Source organism: Capra hircus, chromosome 25 (genome assembly GCF_001704415.2).
Source record: "Capra hircus breed San Clemente chromosome 25, ASM170441v1, whole genome shotgun sequence".
Lineage (NCBI taxonomy): Eukaryota > Metazoa > Chordata > Mammalia > Artiodactyla > Bovidae > Capra > Capra hircus.
In genome coordinates, this window is record NC_030832.1 from 17,877,989 (window position 1) to 17,894,639 (window position 16,651).

The following is a 16,651-nucleotide window of genomic DNA, read 5'->3' on the forward strand; positions in this document are numbered from 1 at the left end:
AAGCTGAAGCTCCAGTACTTTGGCCACCTCATGAGAAGAGTTGACTCATTGGAAAAGACTTTGATGCTGGGAGGGATTGGAGGAGGGATTAGGGGCAGGAGGAGAAGGGGACAACCGAGGATGAGATGGCTGGATGGCATCACTGACTCGATGGACACGAGTCTGAGTGAACTCCTGGAGTTGGTGATGGAGAGGGAGGCCTGGTGTGCTGCGATTCATGGGGTCGCAAAGGGTCGAACACGACTGAGCAACTGAACTGAAGTGAACTGAACTGAAGGAGGGAATAATGCGTATTCCAGGAACCAAACTACAGAGTGTAAAGTAACACTTCAGTAGAATTTTCTGAGATGATGGATTTGCTCTGTAAATCAATGATATTAAATATAGTTGCCACTATCTACTAATAGCTAGTTTGATTGAAGAACTAAAATTTTAATGTTAAAGTAAATAGTCACATGTGACTGGTGGTTGCTGTATTGAACAGCTCAGATCTAGATCCCAGAGAGGGAGAGGAGGGAAGTTTGTAATAGAGGTTAGACTGTGGAAAGCCTTGTGGCCCTCATCAAGGACTCATATTTATCCTAAAAATTATAGGAAGCTATTAAAGGGCTTTCAATTAGAAGGAGGAAAATAACCATCAGATTTTAATTTTGAAGATATCTCTTGAGAGGACAAGATAAGATGTGGTAGACCCGTTGAATGTATATTGCACTAAGCTGTGGGATATGAATGGTCACTTGATCTATGATGGTAGCAGTAGAAAGAAGTAGATAGATTCATGGAATATTTTAAATTTAAAAATCAATGGAATTGGGCTGATGGATTGGTTAGCAGGGATGGAAAAGAGGGAGGTGTTAGGATGATGCCGAGGTGTTCTGATTTTGTTTACAGAGGAGTTGGGAGTGATGGTGACATCTCACTATAAGAGGATCGCATTTCCCTATGATTCTTGATGCTGAACGTTTGTATTATGTTCACGTGCCCTGTGTGTGTCTTCTTTGACAAAAATGCCTGACTGAGAAGATAATAAGAGAAAGGTTTTTGAACTTCACTTTTCTTCAGTGACTGCTGGGTGGAATAAATGTTTCTGCTATTCACAAAAAGAGAGAGAGAATACTAGAAGAGGATTTGGAACGGAGATCATGACTTAGGCTTGACCATGTTGAGACATCTGGTGATGGATTTAAAGGTCTGGAGATTAGAGAAGTCTGGCTGGAGATGGAGATTTGTAAATCATGGGTATATGGGTATATGGTATATGATGGGGAAGCTTGGATGGACCAGAAGCAAATGCAGGGCAGAAGACTGAGCCTTAATTAATGGCATTTACTGGTTAAGGAAAGGAGGAGCTCCCAGTGGGAAATGGCTGGAAAGGTCAAAGAGACGTCTAGAGACTGGTTTCCCAGAAACCAGCTGGTCAATGCCACTTAGTTCACAAGTGCAGAACCAGAATTTATACCCAAAGCCCATGCATGGTTCATTGTTTTGAACTAGAGACCTGTCACTAGCAATAAAACTCAAGTCTTACCTTTTTGAACACTATAACACTGTCAAGGGTGACATGGTAACGCCCAGCGGAATGTCTAATCGATATCGCTCCAAATGTTAGCTCTGGAAAGTCTTTGATCATTTCGTAGAACAACTCTGCTACTTCTTCCTCTAAGTCCTATTTGAAGAGAGATATTTGATGAGGCTTCGACAGAAAGCAAAATGCCTGGCAATTTTAAGGACAGGGTAAAAATGGTGACTAACTCATCTCTTCATCTTTCCAAGTTCTGTGGTTTTGGTAGGCTACCTAAATCCACCTTCATGGATGTTTCATACCCAGAATACTTCCATGGCTATGCTGCTGCTGCTGCTGCTACTAAGTCACGTCAGTCATGTCCGACTCTGTGTGACCCCATAGACAGTAGCCCACCAGGCTCCTCTGTCCCTGGGATTCTCCAGGCAAGAATACTGGAGTGAGTTTCCATTTCCTTCTCCAATGCATGAAAGTGAAAAGTGAAACTGAAGCCGCTCAGTTGTGTCCAACACTTCATGACCCCATAGACTGCAGCCCACCAGGCTCCTCCATCCATGGGATTCTCCAGGCAAGAGTACTGGAGTGGGTTGTCATTGCCTTCTCCTCTAGGGCTATGACTAAGGTCAAAATAGGCAAATACACAGAGATAAGTAGAATTGATAAACTTGACCTTTTCCAAGTATGAGAGTGAAGGATCTACTAACATAGTTGTTGAGACTTTGTATTAATAATTTAGTTCTTAAATGGACTTCCCTATTGGCTCAGATGGTAAAGAATCTGCCTGCAAGGTGGGAGACCTGGTTTCAATCCCTGGGTTGGGAAGATCCCCTGGAGGAGGGTATGGCAACCTACTCCAATATTCTTGCCTGGAGAAACCCCGTGGAGGAGCCTGGCAGGCTACAGTCACTGGGGCTGCAAAGAGTTGGACACAACTGAGCACCTAAGCACACATACACACACAGTCCTTAATTGCTTTCAGAAGAGGCCATTGATTTGATCGCGTGTAGTAGCAGATATGAACTTCATATTTAGATATGGCTGTAGTTTCAGCCTTCATTCTTTAGCTTGAAAGAAAACTGTGGGCAGAAACAATGTCAAAATGTAATACGGGAGAGAAAAAAGTACGAATTCTCCCCATGTATAAATATAACCCCAAAGTTCTGATTTCTGCTCAGAAAAAGGGAGGAGTCATCAAAGTTACAGGAAACAAGCAAAGATGTGTAAGAAACTCATTCTCCAAAAGCAAGGGCAATTTGAAAATCATTTATTAGTCATTGATGTTCTAAGTGGACCGCAAAAAGATCAGTTATACTATCAAAATTAGTTCAAAATATATTAATCTCTTTTCCTTTCTCCCCATTACTGTCTGCCTTTGTAGTTAGCTCCTCCTGCCATTTCAGCTTCCACTTTTTCTTTATTTCTTATCCTTCCAGTTTTCTCAGAAAACCAGTCATTGAAAAGGAAGAATGGGCATGGAATTAACCTAAATGTAAGACCTCTCTTCACCCCACGCACCCTCCCAGACATAGGAATCCTTAGCAACTGAGAAGCCACCTCCCACCTCTTGAATGCAGTACCTGGAAGAAACCGACGATGACCAAGGGCCTGGAATTCACAAACTCTGCTATCTCACTGCTGTCAGAGAACAGAAATGCGTTCTGGCTAATTTGTCTTCTCAACCAAACAACCAAGGCAGTAGATTCAACCACTCCTGGAGAGAGAGGTACAATTAAATGGATCCCACAGAACTTTCCTCTTGAACTGGAGCAAGGCCTATCTTCCCCAAGTTAAATGAGTAGAAACCTCTTGCCTTAGATTCCCACCCCTTGAAAGCCAAGGTCAATTCTTCCTCTCTTCCTCAATCTGAGCCCCAAGGATGTAAATTTTAATAACAACTAAACTTTACCAAACTCTTACCAAGGACCAGGCACTGTGCTGAGCATTTGGCATATATTACATCTCTATGGTAGCCCTATGGGATACATATTGAGGTTTCAACTTGCTATTGGCCACTCCACTGGTGAACCTGGAAATCAAACCCAGGAGGAAGCATGCCCAGCCGTGTTTTCTTATTCACTGTTCAAAGTGAAAGGAAGATGGATTTATTTCTTAAAACATGCTGCTGCTGCTGCTAAGTCACTTCAAAAAATTTAAAAGGTCAATAAAAAGACCAGCTAGTTCTGCACCCTTAGGAAAATTCCACTATCTCCCTGTGTCTCCCATTCGTTAGCTGAGACATGGAAGTCCTCTAAGGTCATCTATCCTGACTTCCATTTCTCAGCTATCGTATAGGAAATGCCAAGCATACAGAAAGCTTCTAAAATTGAGACACATCTACCATATCTGGGATATATAATAGTGTGCCAAAATGTACAGAAGGCTACAAATGGACTGTGCTTGCTAGGATCATCGATGTCATATGATGGCAGGTAATTAAAATATTTTCCGTCAAAGACTGTTATAGAATAGAATGGATCATTTAAAATGAATTTATGAGCTAGAGCAATGTTAGTTGTGAGTAGCTTTGTATGACATAAAAAAGCCTTTATTCCTTCTCTCATGACTGATTCCTTCACTCATTCATTCATTTGATAAATATGCATTGGAGTGCCATGTTAGAGTGCTGTGTTTGGTCCTGGGGATAAAACGGTGAACAGAAATTAGACCTTGCCTCTGCTATGCAGCTTTCATTCTGTTGAGGAAGATAATTGTCAAATAACTGCACAAACAAGTATGTAATGACACCCAAAGTTAGCATTAAAAAGCAAAATTCTGTGGACCAGTAGAAAAGATACATGACCTACACTGTGAAGTTGAGGAGGAAATCCTGGAGGAAATCACTTATGAGCTGAAAGTTGAAGGATACATAGGAGTTAACAGGAAGTAGCTAGAGAAGGAAAGGCAGAGAAAAGGCCTTTGTGCAAAGACCCTGTGGCAGGACAAATTGCAGCCTGGGGTTTGAGGAATGCACAATGAGTTGCTAAACTGTCTGAAAAGGACATTATTGTTAAATTGACTGGAAAGGGCACTAAGTGTCTTTACTTACCTTTTCTAAGAATATTAGGCCTTTAAAAAATTTCTAATTAAGTATGTTTACGTGGAGAAAGGTGCACAAATTAATATACAGTTTGATGAATTTTCATAAAATGAACAAACATGTGTAAATACCACCCAGATAAAGAAATAGAAAATTATCAGCCCCTTAGAAGTCCCCATGTGCCCCCTCCCAGCCTCTACCCTGCTCTCACCTAGAGGTAACTAGGAACAGTTACCCTAGCTTCTAACAGCTTGTTCTTGAACTGCATATAAACAGAGTCATACAGCATGTGTTTGAGGATCTGGCTTCATTACACTTGTGAGATTCCTCCATGTTGCACTTTCAGATTCATTCCCACTGCTGTGTAGCACTCTGTTGTGTGGATATTCTATGACTTATTTATTCATTCCTTATTAATGGGCATTTGGTTTGTTTACAGTTTGGGGCTATTAAGAATTAATTCTTGGGCATGTCTCTAGGGGCACATTATATGCACTTCTGTTGGGTACATGCCCAAGAGAAGAATTTCTGGTCATGGGGACACAATGTCCAGCTTCAGTAGATACAAATTAGGCCATTAAAAAAGTCACGGTGAGTCAGGCCTCTGAAGGTTCATAGGAGGACGATGTGGTGGTCTCAAGGGACAGAGTGGGTGGGGAGGCATCACGCCATCCTCAGACCATGGTTTGACTCACAGCAGTCATCCCCCACCCCCAAACCCAGATACCAGCCCAACGTCGAGATTCTATTTTCACAGTGGTCCAAGCCATCTTTTAGGAAGAAAGAGGCACACATCGTGAAAACAAACCCTTTCTCCTAAAGGCTTTGCCTGAAAAAATTATTTTTTTTTTAAATGACCTGAAAGAAATTAGCTTACACATTCTGAAAATACCAAAAAAAAGGTGAATAAAATCCCTCCAAATGAGGTTGCATTTCAGGTCATCAGAACCATTGCTCTGATTTCCCTCTGTGCTACCCTTTCCCTGTGCCCACACTCCAGTCATGTCCTTGTCTTCCAGCACACCAGGCGTGGCATCCACCAGCTCCTCTGCCTGGGCTGTCCTTTCCTCTCAGCCCTCAAGTGCATTTCATCTTGCTTATTTAATCCTCAGTTTGGTCTTTTCCTGCTCTCCTTTCAATCATTCTCTATAGTATGACCTGCTATATTTTCTTCATTGACTCTATTTCTGAAGTTATGAGTTTTTGCTAACTTTCTCAGTAGCTCCTGAGGGATAACAGAATATGCCACCTCAAATTCTACTACTTTGGCATATTATTTTGAATTAAAGGTACTTGAGAAACACCTGTGCAAAAAAGATGTTCTGACTCTTCTTTATCCCTCTGAAAGCAGGAAATAAATCTCCCATGTGGCAGTACCCTCCCAACACCAGCAGGGTAGATGACATCCTTATTACAACTCATAGGGATTTAAGGTCAAGAAGGCTATATAAACAAACCTGGTTACTTCCTCACTAATTTTCTACCCCAAGTCCCAACCCCTTTTTTCTTGTCAATTCTTCACAACTTTGTTTCTTTGTCTAAAAGGTATAAAATCTGCCTGCTTTGATCACTTCTTTTTAGCCTCATATCTTTGGGACTCCTGTACATATGAAATCAATTTTTCTTTCATTAATCTCTCTTATGTCAATTTAATTATTAGACCCCCCCCCAAAGAACCTAGAAGGGAAGAAAGGAAACGTTTTCCTCCCCTACATCTTGTAATGTTTGGTTCACATTTGGTGTTCAGGAAATCGTGGCATGAATGAACAAGGTGAATGAATCATTAGATAACTCTGTTTGAGGGAACTTGATCTTGAACCCTACTCTCTGGGATGGATGGACTCCACCTGGCCCCCTGGGCCCCATGGGACTGAGATAGCACTGAGCCTGGCAAACAGTTTGTTTCTGAGTGTCAGGCACTGTCCCTGCTATGCAGGTGCCTGTCCTGTTGCTCGGCTCTGAGCCAGAGGACACAGTGACAACTGAGGTGTGAATGCTGTGCCAATAATTAACTGGGGCTGTCGCCCTGCTGCATATTTCCAGGCACAAGCTGTGAATGCATCATTAATTGAGGGCCTGGAGGCAGTCTGAGTCTCCCTCCCTCAAAGAGATCGTCAAAGCCAAGTCTCCCACCATCAGTCCTTGGAGACCAGAGGAGAACCTGAACTTGACTCAACAAGGCTTAAAACCAACCTGCATCTGAGGGAAATTTTCATAGAAGTTACAGTGTAGGAGGCCGGTAAAGTACCATCACCTGCTTGGCTCAGGGAAGTCCTATCAAGTGGCAGAATTGGCACAAGTCATTCTTTTTGGGAAGTGATAGATCAAGGCTGCCTCAAGTTCTCACAGCTAGCTCTCATCCTAAAATCTGGGCCCTGACTCCATCCCAGTATTCCATTGTCTCTTTCCATGGTTGAGGGTCATAGTGAGGAAGAAGGAGATGGTTAAGCCTAGTACAAATAAAAGCTGGCTTCTTTACTCCAAGCCTGCTGCAGTGGGGACCTTCTAATACCACCCCATTCAAACACAAAATATGCATTAAAAACCTAAGCATTCCAGGCCCTGGACTAGGGTCAGAAAAGTAATAGTTTGAGGATAATAATAACCACATTGATGCTTTAAACTGTGGTTTTGGAGGAGACTCTTGAGGGTCCGTTGGACTGCAAGGAGATCAAACCAGTCAATCCTAAAGGAAATCAACCCCAAATATTCATTGGAAGGACTGATGCTCAAGTTGAAGCTCCATCACTTTGGCCACCTGGTGCGAAGAGCCAAGCTATTAGAAAAGACCCTGATGAGGGTAAAGATTGAAAGCAGGAGGAGAAGGAGATGACCAAGGAGGAGATGTTTAGATGGCATCGCTGACTCAAAGGACATGAGTTTGAGCAAGCTCTGGGAGTTGGTGATGGACAGGGGAGCCTGGTGTAGTGCAGTCCATGGGGTCACAGAATCAGATATGACTGAATGATTGAACAACAACAATAATAACCACATCTGCCATTTACTTAGAAGACAGAACAATGTGCAGGAAGGAGCAATCGACTACAGCCCATGGGCCAAATCTGACCAGCCATCTAATTTCATAAGTTATTTTTATTGGGACAGAGCCACATCTGTTTGTTTGTGTATGGCTCCTTTTTCAGAGCATCAGCAGAGTTAAATTGTTTCAACAGAGATTGGCTTGTAAAGTTTGAAGTATTTACTTTCTGATCCTTTAGAGAAAATATTTGTGAATCTCACCACTTATTAGCTGCGGAGCCTTGAGGGTTATTCCACTCTTTGCACCTCAGTTTCCCCACCTGTAAAAGCACCTCCTAACCTATGTCATAACATCTGAGAAGGGCCTAGAACAGTATCTGTAACACAGTAAATGCTTCAGACATGTGCACTTATCTTTCTTCCCAGGAACCCTCAGAGGTAGATATCTTTGCCATTCACACTTTACAGATGAAGAAATCAGAATTCAATGGGAGGAATAGGCTGCTCCTCAGGTACATAGTGAGGATTTGAAGTCATAGTGTCTACCAGTTCTGGTAGCCTTTTCAGAGACCCCAGGAGAGGAGGTGAGATTGGATTCTGTCCTGTGCTCTCAGGTGAGAGGTAAGATCTTTGAGGAGGAAGGACAGGTACTGTGGGACCACAGAAACAGGGCAGGCACCATGACGCAGGCAATCAGAGGAGACTTCCTGGAGGAGGTGATGGTGATGCTTCCTGAATGATGAGGAGGTTCCAGGTGCTGGCTCCCAGTACAAAGAGGGCTCAGACAGTCTGGAAGTTGCTATGCTGCAACCCTTTTACCCTTAAGTGGAGTTGGACCTCACCTGTCCTTTAGGATATGAGGGTATCCCAAGAGCCTCAGTAACTCCATGAGCAGATATGTACTTTGACAAAGTAACTTCGAGCTTTTATATTTTTCACAGCCCTCCCTTAAACAAACACATCACAAAGGGCTCCTCACTTAGGTCAGTGTGTAGCCATTGAGAGTTATAAGAAGCAGCAGTCTTTATCCTTTCTCTCCTTTCCTCTCTCCTCATCTCTTTCTCTTCTTACTCCCTCACACACCACCCTCCTACAAACCAGCTGGGAGGAGGCTCCAAGTCTTGTATGCAATCTGCCCTGAGGCAGGCTCTTCTGCAAGTCTGGCCTGTGTATCTCAAACTCTCTTTGTGTCCATTCTGAGAGCTGCAAGGCAGCCTGCAGCCCCCGCACATGGTGGCCCTCTCCACTCCACCCCTTTGGTTCTTGCAACAACTCTCAAATAGGATTTTTGCAAACATGCTAAACACTGGGCCCTGCAAAAGACAGGCTCAGTTTTCTGTGATTCAATCATTCAACATACACAATGGAAACATTCTACTAATAAAGGAAGGGTTGTGTTGGGCATTTCTGTGTTCATCAGTTCTATTCCATCCATCTATCCATTCATCTACTCATTCAGTTCAGTTCAGTCACTCAGTCATGTCCGACTTTGCAACCCCATGAACCGCAGCACACCAGGCCTCCCATCCAAAACCTACCCCTGGAATCTACCTAAACTCATGTCCATTGAGTCAGTGATGCCATCCAAACATCTCATCCTCTGTCGTCCCCTTCTTCTCCTGCCCTCAATCTTTCCCAGCATCAGTTCAGTTCAGTTCAGTTCATTCACTCAATTGTGTCCGACTCTTTGCAACCCCATGAACCGCAGCATGCCAGGCCTCCCTGTCCATCACCAACTCCCAGAGTCCACCCAAACCCGTGTCCATCGAGTCAGTGATGCCATCCAACCATCTCATCCTCTGTCATCCCCTTCTCCTCCCACTCTCAATCTTTCCAGCATCAGGGTCCTTTCCAATGAGTCAGCTCTTCGCATCAGATGGCCAAAGTATTGGAGCTTCAGCTTCAACATCAGTCCTTCCAATGAACACCCAGGACTGATTTCCCTTAGGATGGACTGGTTGGATATCCTTGCAGTCTAAGCAACTCTCAGAAGTCTTCTCCAACACCACAGTTCAAAAGCATCAATTCTTCTGCGCTCAGCCCTCTTTATAGTCCAACTCTCACATCCATACACGACCACTGGAAAAACCATAGCCTTGACAAGACGGACCTTTGTTGACAAAGTAATGTCTCTGCTTTTTAATATGCTGTATAGGTTGATCATAACTTTCCTTCCAAAGAGCACGCATCTTTTAATTTCATGGCAGCAGTCACCATCTGCAGTGATTTTGGAGCCCCCAAAAATAGTCAGCCACTGTTTCTACACATTATGCATACACTTTTGCATCCATCTATTTCAGTTTTCAGTTACTGAGTCATGTCCGAATTTTTGAGACCCCATGAATTGCACTACACCAGGCTTCCCTGTCTATCACCATCTCCTGCAGCTTGCTCAAACTCATGTCCATCGAGTCGGGCATGCCATCCAACCATTTCACCCTCTGTCATCCCCTTCTCCTCCTGCCTTTAATCTTTCCCAGCATCAGGGTCTTTTCTAATGAGTCAGTTCTTCGCGTCAGGTGGCCAAAGTATTGGAGTTTCAACTTCAACATCAGTCCTTCCGATGACTATTCTGGACTGATTTCCTTTAGGATTGGCTGGTTGGATCTCCTTGCAGTCCAAGGGACTCTGAAGAGTATTCTTCAACACCACAGTTCAAAAGCATCAATTCTTCTGCACTCAGCTTTCTTTATAGTCCAACTCTCACAACCACACATGATTACTGGAAAAACCATAGCTTTGACTAGACTGATCCTTGTTCGTAAAGTAATGTCTCTGTTTTCTAAGATGCTGTCTAGGTTAATCACATCTTTTTGTATTTGAGGTTATTGATATTTCTCCCAGCAATATTGATCCCAGCTTGTGCTTCATCCAGCCTGGCATTTTGCATGATGTACTTTTCTGGGAGAAATATCAATAACCTCAGATATGCAGATGATACCACCCTTATGGCAGAAAGTGAAGAGGAATTAAAAAGCCTCTTGATGAAAGTGAAAAAGGATAGCGAAAAAGTTGGCTTAAAGCTTAACATTCAGAAAACGAAGATCATGGCATCTGGGTCCCATTACTTCATGGGAAATAGATGGAGAAACAGTGGAAACAGTGTCAGACTTTATTTTTTGGGGCTCCCAAATCACTGCAGGTGGTAACTGCAGCCATGAAATTAAAAGATGCTTACTCCTTGGAAGGAAAGTTATCACCAACCTAGATAGCATATTCAAAAGCAAAGACATTACTTCGCCAACAAAGGTCTGACTAGTCAAGGCTATGGTTTTTCCACTGGTCATGTATGGATGTGAGAGTTGGACTGTGAAGAAAGCTGAGCACCGAGGAATTGATGCTTTTGAACTGTGGTGTTGGAGAAGACTCTTGAGAGTCCCTTGGACTGCAAGGCGATCCAACCAGCCCATCCTAAAGGAGATCAGTCCTGGGTGTTCATTGGAAGGACTGATGCTGAAGCTGAAACTCCAATACTTTGGCCATCTCATGTGAAGAGTTGACTCATTGGAAAAGACCCTGATGCTGGGAGGGATTGGAGCAGGAGGAGAAGGATATGACAGAGGATGAGATGGCTGGATGGCATCACCAACTTGATGGACATGAATTTGAGTAAACTCCGGGAGTTGGTGATTGACAGGGAGGCCTGGCATGCTGTGATTCATGGGGTCACAAAGAATTGGACACGACTGAGTGACTGAACTGAACTGAAATCTGCATATACGTTAAATAAGCAGGGTGACTATATGCAGCCTTAACGTACTCTTCTCCCAATTTGGAACAAGTCTGTTGTTCCATGTCCAGTTCTAACTGTTGCTTCCTGACCTGCACTCAGGTTTCTCAGGAGGCAGGTAACGTGGTCTGTTACTCCCATCTCTTTCAGAATTTTCCAATTTGTTGTGATCCACAGAGTCAAAGTAGATATTTTTCTGGAACTCTCTTGCTTTTTCAATGATCTAACAGATGTTGGCAATTTAAGCTCTGGTTCCTCTGCCTTTTCTAAATCCAGCTTGAACATCTGAAAGTTCTCGGTTCATGTATTGTTGAAACCTGGTTTGGAGAATTTTGAGCATTACTTTGCAAGTGTGTGAGATGAGTGCAATTGTGCAGTAGTTTGAGCATTTTTTGGCATTGCCTTTCCTTGGGACTGGAGTGAAAACTGACCTTTTCCAGTCCTGTGGCCACTGCTGAGTTTTCCAAATTTGCTGGCATATTGAGTGCAGCACTTTCACAGCATCATCTTTCAGGATTTGAAATAGCTCAACTGGAATTCCATCACCTCCACTAGCTTTGTTCATAGTGATGCTTCCTAAAGCCCATTTGACTTCACATTCCAGAATGTCTGTCTCTAAATGAGTGATCACTCCATAGTGGTTATCTGGGTCATGAAGATCTTTTTTGTATAGTTCTTCTGTGTATTCTTGCCACTTCTTAATAACTTCTGCTTCTGTTAGATCCATACAATTTTTGTTCTTTATTGTGCCCATCTTTGCATAAAATGTTCCCTTGGTTTCTCTAATTTTCTTGAAGAGATTTCTAGTCTTCCCATTCTGTTTTTTTCCCTCTGTTTCTTTGCTTTTTTCACTTAGGAAGGCTTTCTTGTTTCTCCTTACTATTCTTTGGAATCTGCATTCAAATGAATATATTTTTCCTTTTTCCCCTTTACCTTTAGCTTCTCCATATATTTAACACTTTTAAAAAATTATGACCTACTATGTGTCACACTGAGGCACAAAATTTTTCAAAATTCCCCAACATTAAGATAGGGCTTGAGGGATTTCCCAGATGGTCCAGGGGCTAAGACTCTGTGTTCCTAATACAGGAAGCCTGGGTTCAATCCCTGGTCAGGGAACTAGATTCCACATGCCACAACTAAGACCCAGTGTAGCCAAATAAATAAAAATAAATGAATATTTTTAAGAGATTGGGCTTGACACATGTTAGGTTCTCAATAGAAAGGTATGGAATAAGTGGGTGAATGGGTTAATGAAATGGGTGGTGACAGAAGCTTTAGCTTCTAGTTTAGTAGCCACCCTGTCCCATACTCATCTTGTTCTAGCACCTTCCAGTCTCCCTTTTGATCAGTCAGTGCTTCCTTGGCGTGAGACCCCATCAAGATCATTCTAAAGTGGAAGAGTACAGTGGGAGTGGCAGTTAGGTAAGCTGGGAACTCACTCTCTGGTCTTTTTAGTTTAGAAACCATGTACCTCACTGTGCCATCTCGTGTGCCTCCAGGGCCCACCAGCTCAGATATGGTGGAGGTAACTACATGTCCACCAAAATCCATTTTTGTCCTTACGGTCATAGAACAGGGCCATATTTCCCAGCCTTTCAGTTGGGTGGAGCCACATAACAGAATTCAGGTCAATTGGATGAGGCTAGAAGTGATATTCACCACCACCAGGTCTGGGCTATGGACTCCACTGGTGGCACTCCTCTGCCTCCCAGCACTGACCTCTGGCCAGACACAGAGGGAACTGCCAGAGAATCAGAGGTCCTAGGGGAGGACAGTGCCACAGGCTGACAGGGACTTGGGTCCTTGAAAGATTGTGTGGACCAGAAGCCCCACACCCAACCTTGGCTAAAACTGGGTTCAGTGCAAGCCAGACATAAACTTGTAATTCTATTAAGCCACTGAAATGCAGATTTTTTGTGTTTCCATAGTTAGCATTCCTTTGATTGACACACAAATACCATTACCTTGGCAGCTGATGGGCTGTGATCTGTTGCCCTCAAAAAACAGCTTCAACTCTGGGGCCTTCTTGACATCAAACTCCTTCTGAAGTTCCTTCTCAACTGTGATGTCCACTTTGCCAAAGCCAATCCCATTCTTGCCTTTGCCCATGATCTCCACGGCTTTGCCCAGCTCCTCAGCTAAGCTCCTGGACTGCTTTGAGGATGGGTTATCTGAAAGAGCCAATAGAAGACAGAACTCACTAGAACCTCTCCTCCATCCCATCTCCCAAGGAGGAGGCTTTGTTAAGTTTAAGCCTTTGTTAAGGCTTTTATTTTTTTTAAAGTTAAGGCCTGCGTAACTCCTGGGTTTTTCTCATGCTCCACTGCTAATGGGTAGATTCAGAAATGTGACAAAATATCACAGTTCATGAAGCTGATCAGTTTGGGAAATATGCATCAGGTTTGTTTTGGGTTCAGCAACACTGGAAACAATACATTTTTGGGCAATTTAATTTCTCGAAGATCCATGTGCCTCATCAATAAAGTGGGGAAACAATGGCTGCTTTGTGAAGCTGAGTCAAAAGATATAACAATCAATTATATAGTGCTTATTACTTTTGAAGAGGTTTATGTGGATTAACCCACTGAATCCTCCTAGCACCCCTATGGGGTGTGTGTGTGTGTGTGTGTGTGTGTGTGTGTGTGTGTGTGTGTGTGTGTTAGTTGCTCTCAGTCATGTCTGACTCTTTGCAACCCCATGGACTGTAGCCTCTTCTGTCCATGTAATTCTCCAGGCAAGAATACTGGGGTGGGTTGCCATTTCCTTCTCCAGGGGATCTTCTCAACCCAGGGATCAAACCTGGGTCTCTCCCATTCCAGGCAGATTCTTTACCATCTGAGCCACCAGAGAAGCCTCTATGGAGTAGGTATGGCTATTATTATCTCACTGTGATAGAGGGGAAAACTGTTGCATAATTGAAATGATTTATTTGCCCAAAGTTACGTGGCAATAGGAGGTGTAGCAGGGTGGGATTCACTCATTCTGGCTTGGGTGCTTGCTCTCTAACCTCCACTGGGCCTGTCCTTAGCATCAGGCCTGGCACTTGGTCAGTATATAATGCCTTCTTATTAATACTGTTATTATGGTAAAAATGCCTGTCAGAAATCATAGTATAGGGAGAGAGTGAGGAGGGAGGTGAGAGGAGAGAAAAAGAGAGAGAAGTGGGTGGGTGGGGCATGGAGAGAAAAAGAGATAGAAGTGGGTGGGTGGGGCATGGAGAGAGAGGGAGAATGAGCACCATCTGGTGGAAATTCCTGGAGCTAACAGGACAGGTTCTGCACCTGACTTTGCCCTGTATCTGCATGTAATACGGCAGGGGACATGCTTGTGAAAAGGAGGCCAGATGTGAGAAGGGTAAGAGGGGTGGGGGGAGGTTATAATGACCCCCTACCAACCCAGCTCATCTCCTTGGTCCAGAGTGTTGAAGAGACCTGACACTGTTGATCAAGTTTCCTTGGCCTCTCACATTGCTGGGCAGTGGGCTGGAAGTAGACGTGAGGGACCCTTTTCTGGAAAGAGCCCCAAGGGACTAGCATGCAATCCCAGCAGCAGTAGAAGACTTCCTGGCCCAAATGGGAGGGGCTAAAAGGCAATCACATTTGTGTCTCTTCCTCCTGATAATGTTGTGAGACTGTAGGCCCCTCGCTGGTTCTCACAGCCCGGTGTCTGCAGCAAGTGGGCTGAGCCAGGGTAGGGGGTCATTGATTCCCTTTTAAGCAAGAATGCTTTATCTTTCTCAAACTCCCCTGTCCATCTGGAGCACTTGAAACTAGTGCAAGTCATTTCCACTGCCATGGGCAAGTTCTAAGTACAAGAGAGAGGGCTTTTGTAAAGCAAAACCCAGAAACCCAGGCCTGGGACAACTGGCACATGCCCCATTGCGAGTCAGCACACTGCTCCGGTGATGGAACCCAGATGTGAATGATCACGTTCATTAAACTCTCAATCAATGGACACGAAGTGTGACTTTTCGCCTCCCTTGTAGATCAGTGCCTCTCCACTGCCTGCTCTGTCACCAGCATTGCCTTCGATACTCCATCCCTCACCACCAGCAGGGGTTGGCCTGTTGCCAGCAGCTCTTCCCTGCAGGCCTCTCCTCTGGCTTCCTCACGGATTTGGCCATGCCTGGCTCAGGGCTGCTGATTGACATAGCATCCAAATCTGAGTTTCTAAGCTTGGGGCAAGAGAAACACTTGGAATGATTATCCAAACAGTGGAGTTTTTGAGGTTCCACACATAGCCCAGTGCTTTTTGGTGTCTAACATGGAAGTGAGAGAAAGAGTCTGTGACAACTGGGACCTGAGAGTTGGATGGATGGGACCTACTAGTTACAGTGATGAGATTCATTCATTCACTCATCTGACAAATCTTTTTTAGAATCTCCCATGTGCCAGGAAGTATTTTAGGTATTGAGGACTTAACAATGGACAGACTGGTAAAAATCACTGTTCTCATTGGAAAAGGCAGATAAAGAAACAGGCTGTATTCTATGCTAGATGCTAAGTGCTACGGAGAAAAAAGAAGCAGACATGGAAGTTGGGAGTGTCTGGGAATGGAGTTTAAGTAGAGAGGTAAGTGGAGGTCTCACTGAGAAGAGGATGGAACATTTTCATGAAGACTGAAGATGATGAGGGAACAAGCTGTGTGCTCACTCACAGGAGGGAGAGAGTTCCAGGCAAAGGAGCCATATGAGCAAAGGCCTTGAATAAGAGCACATGCAACATGTCTGAGGGATGACAAAAAGTCCGTTGGGTCTGGAGCAGAATGAGCTGGGATGAGGTCAGTTGACACAGGCCTTGTAGACCACTGAATAGACTTTGGTCTTTCTTCTGAAGCTTGTAGAAATGTACTAGAGGGTTTGAAGCAGTGTTAGATGTGATGATTTACATTTTTACTGGATTGTTTTGAATGTTACATGGAGATTAGACCACAGAGCAAAAAGGAGGCCAGCTGGAGGCCACCGTACTAATTCAGGTAAGAAATGTTAATGGCTTGAATCAGGGGAGTGGCAATGGAGAGGGTAAGAAGTGGTCAGAGCCTTGAGGGGTCTTGAAGGAGGAATTGACAAGGTTTATTGATGGATTGGAAGTGGAATGTAAATGAAAGAAATCAAGGATGACTCACATTTTGACCTGAGCAACCAGAAGGATGATGATAGTGATGTTGATGGTAATGATTGTGATAATGATGGTAGTAGTGATAACAAGATAACAGCATTTATTGGACACTTACTATGCCAAGTACTTTGCTAAGTGTTACATGCATCATCTTGATTAGTCCTCAGAATAAGCCTAGGAGTCATCTACTATTGTAGATAGTCATCTACTATTACAAGTGAGGAATGTTAGACAAGGAAACAGAAACCCAGAAGTCTCACAGC

General features: G+C 43.8%; 1 protein-coding gene across 1 annotated transcript in view; it reads right to left on the reverse strand.

Moving 5' to 3' along the window:
- Positions 1-16,651, reverse strand: part of PDILT (protein disulfide isomerase like, testis expressed) — a 47,220-nt gene that overhangs the window by 19,457 nt on the left and 11,112 nt on the right. Inside the window, exons 2-4 of the mRNA XM_005697547.3 lie at positions 13,236-13,442; positions 3,100-3,233; positions 1,529-1,666 (exon numbers count right to left, since the gene is read on the reverse strand). Coding sequence (XP_005697604.1) covers positions 1,529-1,666; positions 3,100-3,233; positions 13,236-13,442 — 479 coding nt within the window. The remainder of the gene's footprint in view (positions 1-1,528; positions 1,667-3,099; positions 3,234-13,235; positions 13,443-16,651) is intronic.